The sequence below is a fragment of the Phycodurus eques genome, chromosome 23 (genome assembly GCF_024500275.1).
Source record: "Phycodurus eques isolate BA_2022a chromosome 23, UOR_Pequ_1.1, whole genome shotgun sequence".
Lineage (NCBI taxonomy): Eukaryota > Metazoa > Chordata > Actinopteri > Syngnathiformes > Syngnathidae > Phycodurus > Phycodurus eques.
In genome coordinates, this window is record NC_084547.1 from 4,839,413 (window position 1) to 4,863,451 (window position 24,039).

The following is a 24,039-nucleotide window of genomic DNA, read 5'->3' on the forward strand; positions in this document are numbered from 1 at the left end:
CGGGCCGTGCCGAAGTCTTCCGGAAAGTGCCGAACTCCGACGCCGAGCGCCAGCCGAAACGACGCTTGTCGGGAGTGCTTTCGACAAGATGGCGGACGAGGATATTACGCTTGATGGACAGCCTTTACAATCCCTCCGTGTCGCCGATTTGAAAGCCGCGCTGGAGCAGAGAAACCTGTCCAAGAGCGGGGCGAAGAACAAACTCATCCAGCGACTGAAGGGGGTGAGTTTGGTGACTGTTTTTGGGGGGCGCCTGGTGTTGAGTGTGGACAAGTTTACTAGCAGGAGGCTGGCGGAGGAGGGAAGCGGGGGTGGAGGGTCTTAACCGACCGACGTTGTGCGGGAACAAGCAATCGAGCACGCGAGGAAGCGCGTCGGTGCCAGATAGTACACGCAACACTTGGAGCGGTGCACTCCTATGATGGACGTCGCCGGCACGGCTAAGCTAACCGCGAGCTTCGCTACGAGCCGCAATTTGGTAACTAGTTCCAGTGGGGCACCGTGTTGCACACACTTGGAGTGTGCACCTGTCAAGTCGAGGCCTAAGCGAGCGAACAGCCGCTCACCGTGGACGTCAAAAAGGAAACGACAACAACAAAAAAAAGCACAATTCCCGTAACGACTCACCACTTGTGTCATGTGGGCCCACGTTGTTCTGTTTGTTGTCATTTCTGCCATCAAAGCCTGCGGCCGTATCAAGGCCGTGGAGCTCGGCTTACATGTGGACTCGAATTACCTCCACCCAACAGTGGACTTAAGTACGCGGTTCCGACGCAAATTATACGGAACTCGGTCCCGGTCACTAACCTACGCTAACGTAGTAGTGAAGTCAGAATTACAGCAAATATTTGTATGACAAACACTTCAGGGCCATAAAAAACAAAACAGGAAGTACGGTCAGCGTGCCGGTGCCACAGTTGCACGAAAACACTTCCAGTCCCTAAATATAAATAAGTCCAATGGGGGGGGGGGGGGGAAACATAATATAAAATGTTGTTCCGCAGTTTGATCTGATGGCATTTCGTTGTTCCGTGCAGGCACTGATGCTGGAGAACCTGCAAAAGTCGTCCACCTCTCACAGCGGACTGCAGCCCAACTCTCAGGTAATGAATGCCCACTTCACTGTTTTAAGTATTTGAGTTTCACGCTGCAGGGATATTCTTTTTTTTTTTTTTTTTTCTTTCTTTCTTTCTTTGCAGATCGGGGAGGAGATGAGTCAGAATAGCTTCATCCAACAGTATCTGGCCAAGCAGCAGGAACTCCTCCGTCATAGACTGGAGCGAGAAGCCCAGCTTGAGGACGAGACCGACGGTATAAGAAGCTCGTAAATACGCTCCCAATCGTCGAGTATATTAAATCATTGCGCCGTTGTTTTGAACGAGAAGCCGCGAAAGTGACTCCAGTAAAATGCACCCCAGAAAAATTTGCGGGTACGCGAATGTTGACGTGCGCGAGCTGTGATTCACAAAGTAGAGACGCCGCGCTGTCGTAAGTAACGACTCACTCTTCGCTCCCCCTGACAGAAAGCCCAGCAATGCCGGAAGAGGACGAAGACCAGTCTGACGACGACAGCTCGCCCTGCGTCTCTGACAAGGTCGGTGTTCCGCGACTTGACGAGTACACAAGTGCTACCGAAAAAAAAACTTGGCGCTCCAAGTATACAGTAGCACAGCGGGTCCAAGTTTTGGTCAAAAAACGAAGCGGACGTTTTAGTTCGAAAGTGTATTTATTATTATAATCCACTGTAACATTATCCCGTTTGAACATTAACACTGCACTTATATATAGGAAAATAAAAAACTACGTAAATATTTAATCAAATGAAATGGATTGGTCTGACAAGTAAAATGTAAATAAATCAATGTTGAACAACGCATTCTTCATACTTAAGTTAAATACAACTGAACTGGACTCAAAACATGTACTGTACATGAAAAGTTAAAATAAGTACTAAGATTGTGCACACTTTGAACATTAACGCTTTACTTAAATATAGGAAAGTAATAAAAAACAGTACTTTAATAATCCAATCCAACCTTATTTGTGAAGCCATTTTCATACAATGACATGTAACTCAAAGTGCCTTACATAGTTTAAAAACTGTCCCGTCCCACCACTCATCAGTACAGACACACACAAACACGCTCAGGTAAAGGGGGTGGGTGGTGGGGTGGGGGGTCAGCGGGAGTAAAAATATGATGACCTATGGCTGAACACAGAGAATCCAGGTCAGGAAATAATGATTTGGTTAAAATGTATTGCTCATAAAAGCAAAAGCAAAATGCAAATCAACAAATTTAGTTTAAATAGAATTATATTGCTCTAAAAGGTTAAATACAACTGAACTTTATTTTAAAATATCTTTTTAAGATTTGTAAGAATAAAATAATTCCCCACCATGCTTTGGGAATGACCCGAGCAGTATATTCATGAAGTCAGTCTGACGTGTGAATTTCTGCACAGCAGAGTCACCCTGTGGCAGAGAGGGCGGGATCTCTGAGGGGTGAAGGGGCGATGTCACGTAGGCAAGACGGTGCCGCCGGTCACCGGGAGGTCCCGGAAGCTCCCGGAGCCAGGATGCAGAGGGCCACTTTTCCTCAAGGACACAAGGAGCCACCGGCCCCCTCTCCTCCCCGCGCCGTGGCCTCCCTGTCGGTGCGCGTCCTGGGCCAGCCGGACCGCCAGGGCCTGCCCCCGGCCTTGTCCAGAGCCCAAGAGAAAGAAGGCGTCGCGCCCAGCGAAACCGGATCGGCCCATCCCGTGCTCCACCTCAGCCGATCGGCCGGCGTCTCAGCCGGAGGTCAGGTCCAGGAGGACAGTGACGACGACGACGACGATGACCGTAGCGGGGATGACGAAGATTGGGGGCCCGGGCCCGGCGGAGCCCGAAAAGGAAATCGCGCCCCCCCTTTGCCTCCGCAGATGCCCGCCAGTGCGGCGAGGTCCAAACGTAAGCTTCAGCCTCCGCAGCACATCCCGCCGCCGCAGCCGCACCACAACCTGATGCAGCTGCGCCACCCGACGCCCCCACCCTCGCCACCTCCTGACCTGTTTCCCCTCCCGGACACCCCCAAGCAGAGCCCACCGGACACCGACGACAAGGAGGGGGAAAGCTCCGGAGCGCCGCGCGCCGTCTCGCAGAGGCAAGACTCTGACTCGAGATCCCGCTCCAGCAGTCCCGAGCCCCCCGCAAAGCGCAGACCGGGCCCGCTTTCTCTGCTGGTGCACAAGATGGAGTCGGAGGAGGCGCAGACCAGCGCGGGTACCAGCGATTCTCCGGAGGGGAGCAAGAAGAAAGAAAACGAGACGGGCGACCGCAAGGAGAAAGAGACAAAAACGCGAGATGATGAAAAGCTTGACAAGAAAAAGCAGGCAACCGACGATAACCGCAGAGCCGAAGCCCGGGACTCGGGATCCTCGTCGGATTCGGACTCGCGGTCCGACTCCTCGTCCAAATCATCTTCATCATCCACGTCCGTCAGGGTTGAGTCACGCCATGTGAGGCAGACGAAGGTCAGTGATCAAGCTGAAAAACTTTATTCCCTATATAATGCCCTCAGTGTATTCCACAACATAGTTAGATGAACAAAGATTATTATTATTATTATTTGTGGTCAATACATCATAATTTACATCCAAATCAAATGAAATTACATCCCAAATGAGGGGTTAGGAATCACTGGGGATCGAGCACTGGCAAAGAGCTGGGAACATAAGGGTGCCTGTTGTGTCGTGTAGTTGAACGCGAATGCACTTGCGTTTGCATTTGAATGTGTGCGTCCTATCATCTCACAGACAGCCGAGCTAGGACAAGACGCAGATAATGAGACAAAGGGGACGGGGCCCGAGAAAGGACACCACCTGAAAAGGTTTGTAGCCACCCTCCGCCAGTACAACGTGCCCACACCACTGGAATCGCCACAAATTCAAACCCTCGTCTCGCGTCTGCCGCCACGTAGCCGGCAGCAAACCTTAGACCTCCAGAATGCTCACGTTTGGATTTTGTTCTTTGTAATTATAATTAATTAACCAACTAGTTGATCAAATGAAACGTAAAATTAGTTTACTTTTGTATTTATTTTGAACAGTTTCGTAATAAAATTGATCATTTTCAATTTTATTTACAGTGACTTTAATTATCCTCAAACTATTGGTTAATAAAATAACAAATATTTTACTCCAATTTTGTATTCCACTATTAACAGCAAATCAGTTAACAAGTTATTTAATTAGATAGCAATACTACAATTTTAGCGATATTGATTGCAATAAATATTACAGGACTCTTGATCATGCAAATGATAACAGAACAGAGCCGAACTTTGCTCAACCCTGGTCTATGGTATGTCAAATGTTGTGATGTATTTACAGAGCGTGGTCAGCTCCTAAAACTAACAGAAACATGATAAGATACGGTCAGGCTTGCTTTCCTGTGCTATTTTACTTCTGACAGGAACACCATTATTTTCCTGTCATGTTATAACATTAGACAATGACAACATATTGAGTGCGACACAAGAATCACTTCAATCTTACGGGTAAGTAGATTGTGCTGTAGTGGAGTTTATATTTTCTATTAATTCTAACGATGCGATTGTTCTTTAGCGAGGCATCACGGCGCAATAGTGCTTCCCACGCATGCCTCACAGTCAAGAGGTTCTGAGTTCGCATCTAGGCGCTAGCATTCCTGTGAAGTTTCCTTGTTCTCCCCGTGTGGTTTTTTGTTTGGTTTTTTTTTTGGTCCGTGCATTTCAAAAACATGCAAGACTCCAAATTGTCCATTGGTGCGAAAGTGAGTGTGAACTGTTGTTTGTATGTAAACTGTGACTGGCCGCGGTGACCAGTCCAGGGTGTACCCCACCTCTCGCCCAAAGTCAGCTGGGGTTGGCTCAAGATCACCAGTGACCACAATGAGGATAAGCATTGTAGAAACTAGATGGGTTGTTGGCATGTGCCCTTTGACTGGCTGGCAACCAGTCCAGGGAGTAACTCTTGCCCAAAGTCACCTGTGACTCTTAATGATTTATATTGCTGCGTTCTTACGGCGACGCTAAGCTAGGAGCGGCAAAGTCGTCAGCACATTCAGTGTGTGGACGGCAAGAAAGCCAAAAGACCAAGGATGCTGGTACACCATACTGAATACGGTTGTGCACAACGCTGTACAATTACGACAAGGAAACTGAGAGTAACCAACCCAAAATAATATAATAATAGTAATAAAAAAAGTAACCAGGTTTTTTTTTTTTTTTTTTTTTTTTTTTTTACTCGTTTTCAAATGTTATGTATTGATAACACCCATTTTGGCATTGATTAAAAAAGTGAACATCGTTGAAAATGAGCAAGTTACATCTAAATATCTATGTCCGTGCATTGCCTTTGATAGAAACGTCGACCTCCCCAACATGGCTGCCACGTAGGCACGTTGGTAAGCCGGGCTGCTACAAAGCGGTGCTGGCGTATAGAAAATGGACGGACAGATGTTGTTTGTGTGCCTGAACAAAACTATTCTATTAGACTACTAATTGCGTTTTAATTTTCCATTACACAACATTACAGGTAATTTAACGAAACAAACAGAAAGCTGAAATAAACCCGCTAATACCGTCGTGGAGGACGTTGATATACTTTGTCAGGCATGTTATTGGACGCCCTTCCACTGGATTGGCTGTCGCCTCCCCCCCCCCGCCCCCCTTCCCTAATGGGTCCTCGTCGTCGTCCTGTTACATCTTGGTGTGATTTCCGCTCGTAGCTAACCGCGGCACCCGGCCTTTAATTCATTACAAGACGTTTTAATAATATTGTCTTATGTTTATATTATAGGAAGAGTTGAGAATCGTTGATGTAACTTTTATTACGCTCGTGAACACGGAATATAATCGGTTTATTTTGTTTATTTGTTTTTTTCTTTTACCTGACACCGCTTTCGCTAGCCAACATGGCTGGCATGCCCACATTGCATCCTTGGTAGCGACGCAGTAACTAGCCGCGCTGTGGGCGAAGCACCTCCGACGGGAGGTAATTTTTTTGGAAAACCCTCCGCCGACCGGGACGACCGCTTAGCGCGAGTGGGGATCATTTCTGTCGCCGGTCGCCCCTTCCGCGAGACCGGCGAGAATGCTATCCGAGGCAAACAAAAACGGGTAAGAACGGGAGCGAGCCAGAGGGCGACACTGGGTGGTGCTGATGGATAGAGAGCATGTGGGAATGGCGACGGGTGTCTTTTGTTGGGTCCTGTTATTGTGCTACGTAATTAAAAAAAAAAAAAGACAATCAGAACAACAGAACTTAATCGTCCTCTGGGGAGCAATGTCGTCCTGCTGTTGTCGAGGAATATCATTAGAGCAGATGTGGATGAGAACCAACTCGCGCACGCACACACACACACACGCTGATTGCCGATGTGAGTTGATCAGTACAGTACCGAACTATCAATTACATGCTCCAGGTGATTTAACGTTACACCTATTAAAGAAAAGGTTAGTATGCAAGTTTGGTTGTAGATTTGGCAGATGTTTGAAGACTGCCAGTACGTAGTGCTAGTGGTTATCAAGCCTGCCTCACAATAGAGACGTTCTGGGTTCGAATCTCCGCTCCGGTGTGTTCTCCGCGCGCTTGTGTGAATTTTCTCCAGGCTTCCTCCCATTTTCCAAAAGCATGCGAGACTCAAAATTGATTATTGTTGTGAGTTTAAATAGTTGTTTGTCTATGTGACAAGCGATTGACTGGCGACCCGTCTCGGATGTGCTTTGCTCTGCCCAAAGTCAGCTGTGATTGGCTCCAGTTCTCCAGTGACCCAATTGACAAAGACATTTTTGTTTTGGGGAGGGTGTGCGTGTGACCCGCCGGCGTTATTTATCAGACGTAACCAGTTTCTTCGCTTCTGGCAGCGCGGTGTCGGAGCCCACCGAGGCGGCCGTGTCCGAGGTGGAGCCCCGCTCCGAGAGCGCCGAGGCCCGGCAGCCGGCGCCGAACGCCGAGCCCGTCGACGGCGAGGGCCGCCTGGAGGAGGTAAGTCTGGCCGAGCGGGCCGGGCGTTTGGCCGTCTCCCGCTAAAACCTCGCATCCTCACTCATCCACGAACGAGCATGACTAGCTGACACTTGGCTCACTTGAAACCAACACAACCTGGAAAGAAAACGAGTACAGTGGTACCTCGATTTACGAGTGACCCGACTTACCAAATTTGCTAGCTTAATGCTAAAACACAATGCAGAATGCCATAGACGGGCTAACAAAACTAGCTTTGATGTTGCTTTTTTTTTTTTGTACAATATTGTTGTTACCCATTCCTCTTGCTCTCGTGTGTTTAAATGTTTTTATTGATTTAAGTGTGTTTAAAGACCTTACAAAAATTATGCTAAAACATGCCTCGGGTGTTTAAATAGGGTATTTTTATCTTGCGGATTTCACTTAACGCAGGGGTTGTCTGAAAGCTAACCCCCACGGTGGAGGGGGATTACTGCAGGTATAAATTTTACTGTCAGTTTTATATAAAATGCAATATTTATTTAAAAAAACAAATGATAATTTTGGGTGTTTTATTGGGGGGGCTGGAACAGATGAATTGGCCTTTCCGTTCATTTCAATGGGGAAAGATGAGTTGACTGATAAGTGTTTTGCTTTACGAATGTGGTCGGAGAATAGATTGAACTCTTAAATCAAGGCACCACTGTATTTTTGGCTAATTCTTGACCAGTTTTTGCAATTGGACCCCTCCCGAGCTGTGTTGGAGTTGGGTGCCGTGGCACTTCATTGCGTTTTAACCCAACTAATTGCTCATAACGCCCGAGAGTGCAGACGCCGGGTAGTCGTTGACTCAGGTCGTCCGAATCAGGCTGCCCGAGGTGCATGTCCCGCATCGAAGGGCTCGTTTGTCACGTAGCCACGGTCGCATTGTGCTTTCACTATTCGCTTCAAGTTGCACTTCAAGCGTTGTATACTGTCATATCTGGAGTTAATGTGGTCGAGTTATCGGTCTTAATAAGTTTGTAAATCGTTTAATCAGTAGTGGGGTGTGTAGTGATGCATCATGGCTTGTTTCTTGCCTCTTTTCTTCCTCTCTCCTTCTTTAGCCTTTTGTATCCCCTCATGAACGCATCTCTCTTAAATATATTTATGGTGTGATTGTTGTTTTAAAACCACATTGATTGCTTTGTTATGAAGGTGCCCATGCCTCTTCCATTGCCCCTAATGGTACAAGCTGCGTACTACTACTACTACTACTACTACCGCCACCACCACCACCACCACCACCACCACCACCACCAACACCTCCTCCACTCCTCCTACTCCTCCTTCAACTCCTGTCCCGATATGCCTGAGTGCGTCGCTGCTACCCGAGTTAGGCCCTGAGTCTGCAACCCCTTTGTGGCACTGAATAAAGTCTGAGCCACCAGCTGGAACTGGAGCTCAGGTCAGACCGGCAGCCGTGGTAACGGCAGAACCCAAGTTGTCACGGTAACCTTGCCGCGGTTGTCGGAAGCTGAACGGAACTGGACTGTACTTTCACGGTGCTGACTGTGGGCCTAGGGAAGGTGGTGCAGCCTCCCGACAGCCAGGTGCCCTCTTGTTTTGTGACACTGGACTGAACTTCCACCACAAGTCAAACGTGGACATTTTTCCCACTCTCCGATTCCAATGGAAATATGTCTGTCATGACACCATCAGACACGGTTTAAATGAAGCTGTTCTTCATGGACCCCTTGAACAAACTTTCAGTGGACAGTCAGCCATGGAAATGTCATTTGTGGCTGGTCGTGTTGCCAAGATGTTCCACAATGGACGTAAATGTGAAACTGCTGCTTCTGCCTCCGTGATGTCTTTCTGCCCACATCTTGGCACTTGGCAGAGTTCTCGCATGTGCAACTGCTTCCTGGATTACAATTCTGAACACAACCAATGGACTTTTTCATTTTTCGAGTTATTTCGATATTTGAGATTTCTTTTATTTTTCTTATTTTTTTTGAGATCGTCACAAGGACTTCCCAAAGACTCTGATTTGTACTTTACCTGCTGAAACAAGGACGTGAAAGTGAACCTCACCCGAGCCATCTCACGGACACGATTGTGACTTTGTGAACAGCCGCTGATGAGCAAACGCGGCAAACCCCAAAGACTAAAAGTCCGCCACAGTGATCAGTTCCTGCACACTCAAATCGAGGCATGCCCTCACTCCTCCGCCTTCCCCGATTGGAGCCTTGTTGCCTAGATACAGTGCACAGGGTTGTGCGGTTGGGCCCTAGTCGAGCCAGTAAGGAATCAGGTGTCAAATGGTACCAGGCAATCACTTTTCACCATTTAAAATGTATCATTGCTAGAGGAATTAACATTCCTCATCGTAATTCACAGAAATTATTTGATACTGCAGTTTCCTTTGTGATAGTCTGACTCAAGTGGTAGTGCTAAAACATGATGATACTCTGCAGTCTATTGTTAAATATGCTAATCCTTAGTGACTTAAGGAAAAAAAACAAATTCTCCAGGGCTCCGTTTTCCACCTCTGCGTCACAGAATGCAAACAAAATTGGAGGAATTGTTCAAAAGGAATGGCACAAATCATGCGACAGTTTTGAAAGACCTTTAACACAGTCTGAAAATATAGCTTTAAAACAAAATGTGTGGGGAAAATTACCATGCGGACACTTACCAAATCATTCTCATTTTTACCCTGAATCTTGCATACGGGCGGGCGCACGCACACACACACACACACACACACACAATAAGTAGTATCTCAGTGGTTTATCTTTGTGTCCTTGAGCAAAGGTGGAACACGGATGTCTCTGAGCTCTCCTCAGACATTTTTTTAACCCCCCCTCCCCCCCAAAAAAACTCTTCCTCGCCACATTTTCCTGTTTGACCTCCTGTTGTCCGTTTTGAGTTCCCATCTCACCCCCTGCACCCTTTGGGGTTTCTGTATGTTCTTTTTCTGTCTCTCCCTCTCTTTCCAGAGCACCACTCCAAAGGCTTTTGCCGTTCGCAAGATCTCCCTAACCAGTAGGTGGCCCGAAACGAGATATCCCTTGGATTCTAGTCTACCTGTTTTTGGTTTTTGTTGTTTCTCTCTCGCTCGCTCTCTCTCATTTGACTTTGGCTCTCCACAGGCAACAAGGCGCCGCCCGTCGCCACCGACGCCGACGGAGGAGCCGGAGACGCCGACGCTGGAGGAGCGGCGGTGAGGAAGAGGCGTTGGGGCTCCAGCACGGCGGTCAATGCCAAGAAGCCGTCCATCAGCATCACTACCGACTCACTCAAGGTGTGGGAATAAAAGAAAACTCTCATTTCGGTTGTGCACGGATCCCTGACTTCAGCCCTCGAGTAGCAGGCAGAGCTCATTCTTGGTCATGATCATTTTCATCTCTCTCAGTTGAAGGTTTTCTCATAATGTCTCAATGCTGTCCCTGTATGTGGTCTGCAGTCTTTAATCCCAGATATCAAAGTAGCCCAGGAGGCCGTGGTGGACCTGCACCCAGAGGAGCTGCAGCTGTCCGGAGACGAGGACCCCAGGGACAACGGTCAGGGCGACGAGGATGAAGGCCTCAAGATCCGACGCACAGTTACGCAGGTAAGGGAGGCGTCTGAACGGGGGAGGGGGGGGGTCCCGTCTTTTGTCCGCCAACCTGTAAATGTTTGTATGCGCGCATTGTCTCCAGGTGGTCCCCGGGGACAGCCAGGAGAACGGGCGGGGCGACGAAGACGAGGATGCAGAGACGGCGGAGCAAGAAACCCCGCGACCGACCCCCGTAGACCAATCCAGGCAAGCTCCTCCTGAGAAGACGCCTGAGAAGATCGACGGAGAACTGAAGAAAGGTGAACCAAATTCCTTTTTTCAATCTTTGAGCTTTCCATTCACGCTCGTCTCCTCCTTAGCTTCCCCCGCCGACAGTTTGGTGCGTCGCTCCATCAGTCAGCAGCGGTCCGGCGTGTCCATCACAATCGACGACCCCGTCCGATCCACGCAGCGGTCCGGCGTGTCCATCACAATCGACGACCCCATCCGATCCGCGCGGCGGCCCTCGCCGCCCCGCGGCAAACTCTCAAGTATCATCCACAGTGACCAACCTGGTGGGTTTGGAACCCAAGCTGAACCACAGTCTCACTATAACGGCTGGACAAAGTTTGGTGCTCGAGGGCCGCGTTGATCTTTATAATGGACAGAGGGGCCGGGTCATTCGTAAATGAAATAAGGGGGGGAAAATGTATATCGTTGACTATTTTGTATTGGTAATAAATGATTCATTCAGAGTTTTATTACACTACACCCACATTAAATGTTGATTCTATACATTCAAAGGTGCGACCGTTCACCCTGGGCCAGCTCAAAGAGCTTCTGAAGCAGACTGGCAGCGTGCTGGAGGAGGGCTTCTGGATTGACAAGATCAAGTCGCACTGCTACGTCACTGTGAGCCGCGGACGCGACTGTTCTCAGTTTGGACCTTTGTCCGTCGGCTAACGCTCCTGTCTCCGCTCCTCCCAGTACGCTACAACAGAGGAGGCGGCGGCGACCAGAGAGGTTCTTCACGGGGTCAAGTGGCCTCAGAGCAATCCAAAAGTGCTCGGTGTGGACTTCTGTGAACAGGATGAGGTACAGCAGGCTACGCACGTCCGGATTTACACGCCGCACGTAGAGCGCTGTCTGTCGTAATACAGAGTGAGACACTCGGTAGTTCTGCTGGGTCTCGCAGCATTCACAAAATTGTGTATGTCTTGGTCCGGGTTTGGTCACTTGACGTTCACTATGCAAGCGCAAGAGCAGTTGTGACGTTGTTTTCGGTCAACACCAGAGGGCGATATTTCCCAACGTGGCGGCCCCATGAGATGGATGAAAATTGATGAGTTAAACTGTTTAATTCTAATTCCGCGAACGCTGTATCAATCAGAATACTGTGTTTAGACAAAATATGGGGCACATGCAATGTGTTCTTGCAAAAAACATTTTGTTTTTTTTTTAGTTTAGTTCGTTCCTCTTTAAGCAAAGTTTCCAAGTTTCACGCACTCTTCATGTATCATTCTGACTTTTGTTTCTGTTCCCCTCGCACAGCTCGACTTTCACAAAGGTTTGCTGAAGCCAAACCGCGAAGAGCCGCAAGTGCCTCAACCTGCCCCGCCGCCGGCCCGGCCGCCCCCGCTCATGCCCGAGCGGGACCGCGAAAGGGAGCGGGACCGCGAAAGGGAGCGGGACCGCGGCGCGGCGGGCGTGCGGGACCTGTGGGCCGAGCGGCAGCGACAAATGGAGCGCCGCGAGCGAGCCCGCGGGGAGCGCGAATGGGACCGCGACAAGATCCGAGAGTTCTCCAGGCCGGGGGCGGACAAGGGGGAGCGGCGCTCCAGGTCCCGTGACCGAGAGCGACGGAAGCGGGAAAGGCCAAAGAGCAAGGAGAGGAAGGCTGACAAGAAGGGTGAGTTGTTAGAGAAGTTGTTTATCCAAATGCAACCTAGGGCTGGGTGATATGGCCTCAAAATTAAAGCCCAATACAACAATACCATATATTTTTTTTCTTCACCCTTCATTTATAGAAAATGTAAATTACAATAGCAAACTTCAAAAGTTTTGTTTTTCCCTTGTGGGTTTTGCTTTAAAACTACCCCCGTCCACCCCCGAATTAACTTGCAACAACCTCCACAGAAATGTTTTTTTCCCCACAGATAATGTGTAAGTCAGTGCTTCCTCTTGGTGACATAAGTCTTTTTGTAAAAACATGTATGTAAACGCAGTGCTTAATAAATTAACTTTGAAAATGTTCAACAATTTAAAAGTAAAATGAGCCACTGAACTGCAAGATCGCTCGTCAGCTCTCACGCTCTTTTCTCATGGAAAGTTGAACGGGTGAGGCAAGGCGACCTGCGAAATCTTTGCGGCTGGGAAGCACATTCCTCGGGTCAAAAGTTTACAACATGTCGATAAATCAGTTTGTGTGCTTTCTTATCTGTGAAAATGATTCTACTCACGTTATCCGTTTCTTATTTAACGTTGCTCATCGCTTTTTCGGGGGGAGAGCCGATGTAGGGGTTGCAATATTGCTAAATTGTCAACACCGAATGTTCGCAGATGTTAGTGGACGTAGTGCTTGTCAGTGAGGACAAACTTTGGACTTTGGGGGCCACAAAAAAAATCTTCCTGTCAAATAAATTCGAATTACAGACCCACCCTAAATAGGTGAGCATCTACCTTATTTTTAGACCTTGTTTTACCCCTTCCACACTCTCGAAACATATTTTAACTTATTAAAACACCTTTTCGTAATACAAGCGTCAACATATTTGAACGCCCCCAAAAATTGCAGGCATGGGATGTGTTGTCCGCAGTGAATACCTCTAGCAGTCATGCCAAAAGAATGGCGTTGTAGAGCCAGTGATGTTGAGAGGGAACGGAAGTGAAGTGTTCACTGGACAGTATGTATGTTTATTTAAAAAGCTGTCAATACCCAGAAAACAAAACTGTACATACCCACAAAAGATATGGAGATACGTGCCACAGAAAAATCTGCGATCTACAGTAGCGGGGGAAAACAAATGGATTGATCGCCCAGCCAATTTATGCAACTGTCTTGTTTTGTCATCACCAGAGAAGGCAGATGAGCCTCCTGCAAAGCTTCTCGACGACTTGTTCCTCAAGACCAAAGCGGCTCCTTGTATATACTGGCTCCCACTCACTGAAGAACAGGTTGGTGTTTGTTAGCGAGCAAAGGGAGTCGCAGTATTATGTATACGCAGTGGTACCTTGACTTAGGAGTGCCCCAACTTACAAGTTGCCTGTATTTGCTAACATTTATGTATGTATGTAGATATGGAGAGAGAGAGAGAGAGAGAGAGAGAGAGAGAGAGAGAGAGATATATATATATATATATATATATATATATACACGCCAAAAATTGAGTTCAATGATTTATACTGTTTGTGTGAAGTGCTAGTGTGCATAAGTTGCTTGTGCTAGCATGTTACTTAGGCTACAAAGCTAGCTAATACTATTGCTGAGCCTCATGTCATGTGAAGGTGGTTTATGGCCATTAACTTAAATACTGAATAGTCTATGTAACGTGGGTTCATGATTGCGCGCATGCTTGATTATCCCCTCCGTTCCAAATGATTTGTGGCATGTAGATGTAATTGTGACCGCCATTTTAGGGAGAGAGGCAATTATTCGTTGAGTTTTGGCTATTAGCGGCCAGGCTTAGTCTCTATCTCCTGCGAAAATTGTGGTTTCACTGGAAAGAAAAAACTGGGTAATTATTTCCATCATTACTTGATATTTTTAAAAGTACAATACTATAAAGTTTTTTTTACTAAAAACAATTTGTTGTTGTTTTTGGGGGCTGGACTACATTAACGGCATTTCCATTTATTTCAATGAGGAAAGTTTGAATTTCGAGACTATTGAGTTCAGTTACGAGCGTGGTCACAGAATGAAAATCGTGTAAGTCAAGGTAGCACAATTTTTTTTTAAAGTTTTATTTCCCCCTCCACCAGGCGGCGCAGAGGGTGCTGGAGCGCAACGAGCGGCAAAAGGAGCGAGAGCGGCGACTCAAGGAGCTGCAAGGACGAGCAGGAAAAAATGCGGGAGGAGCGGAAGAAGGAGCGGCTGAAGGCCCGCGAGAAAGAAGACCGAGGCGGCGGCGGCGTGCCGGCGCCCGGCAGGGGTGCCGACGCAGACCGGGATAAGGAGCGAGGCCGGAACAAAGAGAGCGAGCGGAGGCGGGAGGGCGAGCGCCGACCCGGGCGGAGCTCTCGTAGCGCTAGCGAGACCCGAGACAGGCGCCGCTGAAGTGCTTCCTCGTGATGTGGCATCCGTTCGGAGGGGGCAGCGTTGTCCTCCTGAGGTTTGAGAGGCCTTTTTTTTTTTTTTTCCTTCAACTTCTGTGGTTCCGCAGTTTATTCCTCCCAAAGCCCTATAATAAAGTTCAAAATAGATTCCCCTGTCCTTCAACACTTTTCTTTAAGCAGTTTTAGTGTTTCTACTTGCTTCAGCTCTGAACTTTACAAACCATTGAAGATTCTTTGTTTAGTTTTTTTTTTCTTCTTTTTTTTTACGTTTGATCTTGTTGAAACAGATTTAAAAAAAAAAAAAAAAAAAAAAAAAATACACTCGTAATGCTTGTTTTTTTCTTAAGAGGATGAGAGAGAGCTTTCCCCCCTGTAAAATCCTATATACATTACTTTCAAAAAGTGAGGGATGTTGGGCTTTGGTTGTGAAATTTCAGGATGAACCTCAAATACTCTTGATCCTTTACAAGTGATGTTCATTTGACTTTCTAAACTTTTGAATGTTCAGGGTACTTCAGGCACAACTTGTTGGTCTCTAACAAGGAGCTGTAGTTTGACATTCAATAGTTTGTAGAAAGCAACATTAAGTTGACTTGTAAAGGATCTCATGCATTTTAGGTTGATTCCGTATTTTCCCCTCAAAGCCAAATATCCTTACCTCTTTGTAGTGCATCTAATAGGAGATCCAAATTGTTTGTCGTCTTCTAGATAAGAGTCCCATTTTTACTATTTTAATTTTGTTTTTAGTTGGAAATTAGATTTTTGTTGTTGCTGAATGTATCACAAGTTATGACAAATAAGTTAATAAATTTAAAAGTGCTGTTCAACTTGAGAAAACTTTGGCCTTTTGCTCTGTCTGTTGGGAGGGAAATGTATTCAGAGACGGGCGGGCTGGAAATCTTCAAAATCTCTTTTATATGATCTCTGAAATGTACAACCACAAAGCTGTCTTATTTAATCTATAGTCAGAACACAAACATGTTATTACAGCATACAGAAATGACAGTAATTGTCCTCAAATTTGACTGGTTTACAAAATCTCTTAACAGTAACGTTGAGATTTAAGTGCAAAACATTTGCTAACAACACAATATGAACAGTTTAGCAGAATCCCTTGTTCTTCTACAGCAAACGAGCAGTAGTCTCTTTCCTGTTCCCTTTTTTGTGACCTTACAGTAAAAGTAGAACAACAGCAGGTACAATGGAGTCTAGGGGAGGGTGGATGCAGGTCAAAAGGAGCTGTGGGAATGTCTTAATATCAGCAGTTACATGTCGAGCGTTAAAGAACCGACGCACGAGAGGGAGGGGCTCCTCAGTTGTGCGTGGCGGCGCTGCACGCTCTGCTCATGTGACACGGGTGGCAGAGCAGATGAGAGTCCAGCGGGAAGCACTGCGAGCCGGGCTTATCGGAGAGCTGCTTGCCGCACTCCTGCGAGGAGGAGATAAGGAATGCGCGCGGGAAGTGACGTCAGCTTGCGCAAACAAAAGGGGAACGAGGGGGGTTGCGGGCTGTGTGTGTGTTGTCACTCACCTCACAGTGGTAACACTCAAAATGGTAGTCCTTATTCATGGACACAACCCTGAGGATCTCCTCGCTGCCCTGCAAAACACAATTGCAAAATAAACCCATCGCTGGAGGAATGGCGTGTGTGAAAGAATTACAAACTGCACAAAGTGGAATGATGGATGGAGGTACAGTTGTAAAATGTCTCAATTTAGGAATTTTCCCAAAGAAATTTGGTGGAATTCTTCAAAAAGTAGGAATTTCCAAGAATGATTTGAACATTTTGGAGTTGGAATCGGTTAGTTAGTTTTTTTTTTTTCCTCCAGTAATTTAACTTTTCAAGGAAAATGCGGACACTTTTGCGATGTGGAACATTTCGAAGTTACCGTATTTTTCAAACTATTAAGTCGGTCTTTTTCCTAGTTTGGCCGGGGGTGCGTCTTATATGTGGAAAAAAAAAAGCTGAATTATAAAATGAACGTATGTTTGTAAAATTGTCTCACTGAAAATGTAGAAGATGGGAGATGTTGAACACTTTTCACACTGCACTTGGCAAAGCCTCTGACGCCCTCGACTTTCCCAGAAACGTGGAAGTCGAAGCACGTTAAAAAAAAAAAAAAAAAACACAGTGGCCATCGAGGAACCTACCTCAGTGGGTAAGATGGGCTGCAAGCAGGCAGCACACTTTGGGGCAAAAGTCCTGCAGAGTGGGAAAAGACAGCAACGTTTAGATGACCTAGGAGCGCTAACGTGACGGCGGGAGTGGTACACGAGATGCGGATGGATACTTGTTGTAGTCGGCCACACAGTAGATGTTGCTGTGCTGGTCCACGGTGAAGGGCACCCCGTCCAGGGCCTTGGCGCACACCACGCAGCGGAAGCAGCCGGGATGGTACGAGTTCCCTAGGGCCTGCAAGATCTGAGGCCACGACGACGACGGTAAGACACTTTTCTTGGTTCTGTATGTTTGTTCGAATTTGGGAGTTCAAGTATCGGGTTCCCCTGGGGCCTTCCGGGATGGGTTCCCACCGAGCTAGAAGTGCCTGCTTGAAGAATTCCGGATTTGTTCATTGAGTGGCCCGTGACATACCCCGCAGGGAATCTTCTGGACTTTCTCATGTATTCAGAGCTGTGGCCTGAGTCGTCCACTCTGGAAAGTTCACCACTAAGAAGCCTTTTATTTATGGAAAATGTCATGTGAAAGCAAAAGAGGGAGTTCCACGAGGATGTCACCACATTTCTACATCTGTACTGTACTGTAGTTTGAAGGAGATATTTTGGATAATTCGGTGGGACGAGTTATACGATAGACATTTCCATTATTTGGGGAATTTTCACACTGAAAATGTGGAATTCTTCAAGTGGGACTTTGGAATGTGGAACATTTTACAGTACAGTTGGAAGCCGTTTAGAAATGGGGACTTGAGTTTTTCCCATGGAATTCTTAATAAAAGTAGAAATGTTATATGAAGTTATTGAAACTGAATTTGTTTCATTTTCCATTTAATTTGTGAATGTTCTCAAACAAAATGTGGGATTATCATTGTGTGAATGGTTTGCGAAATGGTCAATTTTTCCATTTGGGAATTTACTCGGGATAAAAAAAAAATTATGAATATGAATGAACATTTGGAAGTTTTTCATTCAATTTGGTATCTTTCACAATGAAATGTTGAACATTTAGAAATTTGTTAATCTGGAAAGGGTAAAATTGTTTATAAAAAAAAAAAAAAAAAAAAAACGGGCATTTGTAATGTGAGCAATAGTAACACGGAGGTCTTGAATGAGATGAACATTTTGACACTGCAAAGGTTTCAGTTGTTTGAAACATGGAAAGGTAAATGAAATTTGTTAGAAAAATAATTAGAATTTTTCCTCATGGAAAATTTGGAATTCCGGGATTGTGGGAAAAAAAGTCTTAGCAAAAAAATGCTCCAACCTTGAATGAGTGGAGCATTTTGATGTTGGAATTGGTTGAGACATAGCAAGGATAAGTTCAATTTGTAAAAAGAAAAATAACTTTGTTTCCGTCCTCTTTGGGGTTGGAGAACGCGCACACGCACCTGTTCCAGAATGAGGTGGCCACACACGCTGCACTTCTCGGCGGCGGCCTGAAACCCGGAAAACTGCAATCGGAGTAGAAGAAAAACAATGAGGAGTTGGCAACAAAAAAAAAAAACAAATTGAAAACAAGAGTCTAACCATGTAATCTTCTTTGCAATACACAGAGCCGTTGACATTGTAGAAGTCCTTGTTTCTCAAGGCGCGTCCTGCGGGAACAAAACAACAGTTTAAAATCCATTTTGTCGCGTGTTTAATTTTAACACTTGTTTTTTTTTTTACTCACCACAGGAGACGCATGTGAAGCAGCGCGTGTGATAAAGGCTGTCCAGAGCCTGGCAAGCATTGTCTGCGCCGTACACGCCTTTACCGCACTTGATGCAGGTCCCTAGCAAGAGGGAGACAGAAACGGGGTGTTTTAAGATGGGGGCGGGATTCGCGTCGACGCTTGTAAAGCCACTCGTTCGCACCGCCGCGAGAGGGGAGCACTGGGGGTTCACACCCAGGAGCCAGGCCCGTTTGCTCAGACGCTGACATTAAAGGGAAATTCCAACACTTCCTGTAAACCCCCTCCCTCCACACGTCTCACTCCTGAGAGGAAACATGCACTCTGTGTGTTAACTTCAGCTGCAAAATGGTGCGAGCCCACCAGGATGGCAGGAGCCCTTAGCGGAGGTATCGCTTGGAATAAACCAGGAACCATAGCTAAAAACTAATTAGGCCAGTCAGCATTTACTACTCCACTTCCGTGCGTTCCAAATTGAAGGATAAGCGCTCAGGCGGTCTGAGCGCTATGGTCATCCCCCCTCATCCCACTCCATGCCCTGTGATCTATTCCGGGATCTGCCCACTTTATTTTTTATTTTTTCTTATAATGTGGCTGAGTGAGTGCCACGCAAACAGAACATTCCTGCGCCCCGCTCAAAATTGGCATCGCCAGAACGCTCCGGTCCTCAAAATAACACGTCTGCAAAAAATGACTCTTGACTTGAGAAAAGAGACAAAAGCGCATAAGTCCCCCCCCCCCCAAAAAAAAAATATATATAGAGATGCCCTAATGCGCACCCTTGTCAGTGAGATCCAGCCCCTGACATTAACACACACACGCCAGCAAAATCCATCCTGTGTTATGCATACACTTGCCGGCGAGATGACGCAGACGAGGAGAAATCAAAACACTGGTTGGAATGCACACACTTGCCAGGGAGATCCGACCCTAGCTCAAGCACACAACAAGATCCGGCCTGCTCGTATGCATACACTTGCTGGTGCGATAACGAACTCCAACCGGAATGCACACACTCGCCAGCAAGATCCAACCTCCACTTTTAACGCACTCGTTCGCCGGTGAATTCCAGTCCGCAGTCCACTCTTCCGCACACACTTGTTGGCGAGTGCATGTGTAACAATGTGGGCCGGATGTCGCCGGCGAGTGCGTGTACTCCGGCTGACGTTTCCAGCAAATGTATGCATAACACCGGATCTCGTTAGCAAGTGCTTGGGTTACAGTGCGCGCTGGATTGCGCTCCAGCCGACTTTTGCCTTTCTCCTCTTCTGTGGCGCTCAGCGGGCTGGCGCTCATCCTCTCGCCGGCGTGTGCGCGCTGCGGCCAGCCGCTGGCTCCTGCTTGCAGAAGCGGCTAGTTCAGACCGCGGTGGCGAAATAAAAATAAACTCGTGATTATAGATCCAGCTCGCGGTTAACGCATACACTTGCCGGCGAGATGACGACAGACGAGGCTCATATTTCTTCCCAATAGGCAAAGCGCGACGCCGTTGCACGTCCCCTGAGGGAATGCATACCTGAGCAGAAAAACAGGCTGCAGCACACCGCCCCTCCATCCACACACACACATACTGCGGAGCATTACTGTGGCCTGAAGTCACCAGGGGAAAACACACCCTGCCACAAAGAAATGGTACACACACACACACACCCACCCACACATTCATCCAGCCACTGTAACGCACACACCAAAAACATACTGGGTCCTATGCAACCTTGTGTGACTCACGCTCGTGGCTGGCGCTTATATCCAAACGTGCAATTTTCTCCAAGATTGTTATTTTTCACGGTAGATGCCCAGCGCCCGAGCCCCAATGACAAGTCTGTAATAGGAACAATAAAGGGCCCGTCTCCTACTTGTCCGGATCAGTTTTTAAAACACGTCTGCATGTCCCGGCAGCTTCCGTGCGGTCGGGACAAAAATGTGACGGGAGAAATAAAGGAACTTTTTTCCCCGCAATTCCCAGATCTTCGGACACCGTGTGACCTCGGGTGGCGGTCGGGAACGGCGGCGTCGGGACCAGATTACAATCGTCGTCGCGGCACTACTCGTACTCATGTGGCTGTCGTCGTGCCCGTTGTTCTGTTGCCGCTCCGCGGGTCGCTCGACCCCTTTCATCCAGTTTACTCTCGCTATCTACCCTCTGTCGCTCCATCTCAACCCCACCGGCCGAGGCAGACGGTCGCCCCACAGAGCCCGGGCTGTGTTCGAGGTTCCTTCTTTAGAGGTTCCATCAAGTGCCAAGTGCTCGCTCATGTGGTTCGGTTGGTTTTCTATCAAATATATAATAATGCATGAGGAGTATGGTTCTTGACCTGCTCAAAGCGTCTTCGAATGATTTCTGTTGTGAATTTGCGCTGTATAAATAAAACTGACTTGACTTAGTGTTTGGGTTTCGCATTTGTCCTGTGGAACAGCAATGAGGCAGACAGTAGTGGACAATGTGAGGGACACGAAAAGTAAACTTTTCTCACCAAAGAATTCCTGACGGTTCTCCACAGCGGCGGGCCCGAGCTCCTCCTGAGCTTTGAGCGGGGCGCCGCCGGCCGACGTCGGTCCCGGTGCCGCGCCGGGTTTGGACTGAGCGGTCAGCGCCGCAGACTGATCTTTCAGCATCAGGCCCTCCAGGAGACCCCCGCCCTCGAGAGCCGCGTCCCTCAGAAGAAGCCGGGTCAGCTCTTCCTGGTAGCGTGTGCCGGGCAGGTCCGAGTGGCGGCTCTTCTCGGCCGGCGCGACGCCCCCTTCTTTGCCTCTCGCCCCCGACCTCTGCTCGTCCCACCACTCCGGGCCCACCCGGTAGCACGCCGCGGCCGGACTTCCCACCGCCGGCGGATAGGAGTGCCGGCTGTCGTACGCCCCCTGACGTAGCCCGCCGTCCAGGTATTGAGTCCAGGCCTCCACGGGGGTCCTTCCGTACACTGGCCCCGTCTGCGAGGAGGCGGTCTGCTGCTGCGGCGGGAGGGAGTACCGAGAGTCGTAGCCCAGGCTGATTCCGCTGGTTCGGTTGCTGCTGCAGCGGCTCCCCATGGGGCTGCCGCCCCCTCCGCCTCCGCTGGCCGTGCTGGAAGCGAAGCTGGACCGGGGGCTGACCAGCACGGACTCCTGGAGGCTGAAGGACGAGCACGGGCTCAGGGCGGGCCCCGGCGGGTACAGGAAGCCGTCGGCGGGACGGTGCGGCGGATGAGAAAGGGACGCGGGTCTCGGGCTCTCCCACAGTTCGCTCCCTGCGCTCAGGCGTTTGTAGAATAAAGCCTCCTGGAGGGAAAGCCGCTTGTGTCTCTCGGGTTCCGACAGGTAGCCCGTCTCGGCCGTGCCTCTGGGAGCCGACCCGTATCCGGCGGTGGCCGGGTACGGCGGCGGCGGCGGTTGGGAGAGGAGCTGCTGCCTTCGGACCAGCTGCTGGAGCTCCAGGGAGTAGCGGCGCTGGTTCAGGGACGCCTTGTGGCCCGGAACGTCGCACTCGGGGCCCGGGCCGGACTCTCGCCTCAGGTGGGAGTCCAGTCCTTCGCCCAGGTAACACGAGGCCCTCTGCTGAGGGGAGCGACGCCTCAGCGGGGCCAACGTGGAAGGGTGAGGCGCTTGGTCTCCGTCTGGCTGCACGGACGACGGCTGAGGAAGCTGAGAGGGGGACGTTCCCAGACCGGGACCGCCGCCGCCGTTCCCGTTGCTGTTGTTGGCGTTCCCGGCCGGGTCGTGCTTTTTCTTGGAGCCGCTGAACTTGACGCTGCCCGAGTCGGTCAGCTTCAGTTTCTCCAGCAACTTGCTTATCGGTCGATCCATGGCGAAGACCGCTTTTTCCTGCCGTTCCTAAACCTTCAAACGCAGCTCAAAGAAATGAGCACCCTGAAATGATTTCCAGCAGAAAATACATAGAAAGCTAGCTGAATAAGACCAAGGAGGGCATCGGGAGGACTCCTGCCATGACTTAATCCTTACTGCTTGGCCGTCATGTGGACAACCTACAGGCGCAGGTCGGCTCCGCTGGACTAGTCAGAAGAAGCACACATGCGGGACATTTCTAACGGTGGAGGGCCTCTTTTGTGGCCCCTCGCGTGGCTCCACATCTGCATCGTCCCCAAGTCTTGCTTCGATCTGCTTTTGGCTCAGTCTGCTGGGGAAGTCGACTTCCTCTCATTGGCTTGCAAAAGAAAAGGAACAAATACTAGACTCGAGACAACAGATCCGTCTGTGCACGACTCACCCGACTCCTGCCATTCATCCAGGGAATAAAAACAAAACTCACTCGTCGTCCTCAGAAAACGGAGGCATTGCTCGATCCCTTCCGCTAGCGGGGAAGTTCGGAAAGAGAAGGAAAACTCTGTTCTACCGACTGGTCTCCGTCTCAAAAGAGCCACTCGGTATCTATAAAATCCCTCCCTGTGTGCATTGCACGGTCGACAACTTTCTTTCTTTCTTTCTTCCCCTAAATAATGACTTACCTCCCCCTCTTTTTCTACAACAGTCAAGTCCACTACGAGTAGGTTATCTAATTCCGTTTCGGGATTTTCACACTAAACCTGCCGTTGCTGGCGTCCTCTTGCAACCAAGCGGACTGTGGCGCGGCGTGTTTTATTTTGAAGGCGGGACTGTGACTCGGGCGTTCCGTCGCGGTTTAGCGTGACTCTCCTCGTTTTCTTTATCAGTCAACGGCGGCGGCTTGTAACCCCCTTTCTCCCCCCCCCCCCCGCCCCCCCCTTGCGAACTGGAACACCTCACCTCATTTAATACTAGTCCTAATTTTGTATTATTGTGTCATACACCGCTTTCCGACTTTAATTGACGCGAAGAAACCCTCAAACGTACCGAGGCGGTGCTTTTGTGTGTGCGTGTGAGTGAGTGTGTGTGTGGCACTATTTGATTGTACCAGCAGCCTGTGGAATGCGCGGAGGCACACAGTGGAGTGAGGCGGCCGCCGGGGAGAGACGGAGCCCTTCACCCCGAAATCCCCCCGCCGCCGTCGGCCTGCCGGTGCACACGCGCCCCGTTGGCCTCGCCGGCGAGTGGCAACTTGTCTGAAAAGCTCACAGTGGGAATTCTTCTTCAGCCATTCGAAACGAGCATCTAGAACACGCTGGCCTACAACCTAAATTAGAATATTTCTTCCATGAAATGTAACGCCAGTAGTGTATTCTCTTCATTTCATTTGGCATATGCCAATAAAAATATTTCACGGCTGCACTGATTCTTAATGCCACTCCTATCGATAATAGCAGTTCGGAATCGATATTTATAGAATACTAATAGTAACTTGGGGGTTTTGTCTTCGGAAATGTACTGAAATACTGGGGAAAAATTGTGAGTTAGGTAACAAAATTATATAATTTCTGCATTCATTTGGTAATTTTGACATGAAAAATGAGAGAATTTGGGGAATGTGAAAAGTATTTTCCAATATGTCACAAATGAGCGGAATATTTGATGTTGGAA

General features: G+C 48.5%; 2 protein-coding genes across 3 annotated transcripts; one reads left to right on the forward strand and one right to left on the reverse strand.

Annotated features, from left to right (window-relative positions):
• The first annotated feature begins 51 nt into the window (after positions 1 to 51).
• Positions 52 to 18,715, forward strand: acin1b (apoptotic chromatin condensation inducer 1b). The gene is given in 19 exon segments (XM_061668704.1): positions 52 to 223; positions 1,038 to 1,103; positions 1,200 to 1,311; positions 1,524 to 1,594; positions 2,464 to 3,513; positions 3,796 to 3,869; positions 6,888 to 7,008; positions 9,951 to 9,996; positions 10,104 to 10,255; positions 10,418 to 10,564; positions 10,653 to 10,809; positions 10,870 to 11,051; positions 11,053 to 11,064; positions 11,294 to 11,401; positions 11,477 to 11,584; positions 12,041 to 12,398; positions 13,566 to 13,663; positions 14,468 to 14,530; positions 14,532 to 18,715. Coding segments are annotated over 19 exon segments (3,291 nt in total). The 5' UTR covers positions 52 to 88; the 3' UTR covers positions 14,763 to 18,715.
• ajuba (ajuba LIM protein) lies at positions 15,652 to 23,082 on the reverse strand. 2 transcript variants are annotated; one of them, XM_061668706.1, is made up of 10 exons: positions 22,856 to 23,082; positions 22,549 to 22,750; positions 21,087 to 22,455; positions 18,613 to 18,714; positions 18,468 to 18,535; positions 18,329 to 18,391; positions 17,054 to 17,184; positions 16,914 to 16,965; positions 16,293 to 16,361; positions 15,652 to 16,190 (listed from the first exon to the last, which is right to left on the reverse strand). In XM_061668706.1, the coding sequence occupies exons 3-10, from the start codon at positions 22,390 to 22,392 to the stop codon at positions 16,074 to 16,076; spliced, it is 1,908 nt and encodes a 635-aa protein (XP_061524690.1). In that variant the 5' UTR covers positions 22,393 to 22,455; positions 22,549 to 22,750; positions 22,856 to 23,082; the 3' UTR covers positions 15,652 to 16,073. The 2 variants fall into 2 exon arrangements, with proteins under 2 accessions (XP_061524690.1, XP_061524689.1); XM_061668705.1 differs by having other exon boundaries at positions 21,087 to 22,750.
• Positions 23,083 to 24,039: the final 957 nt, after the last annotated feature.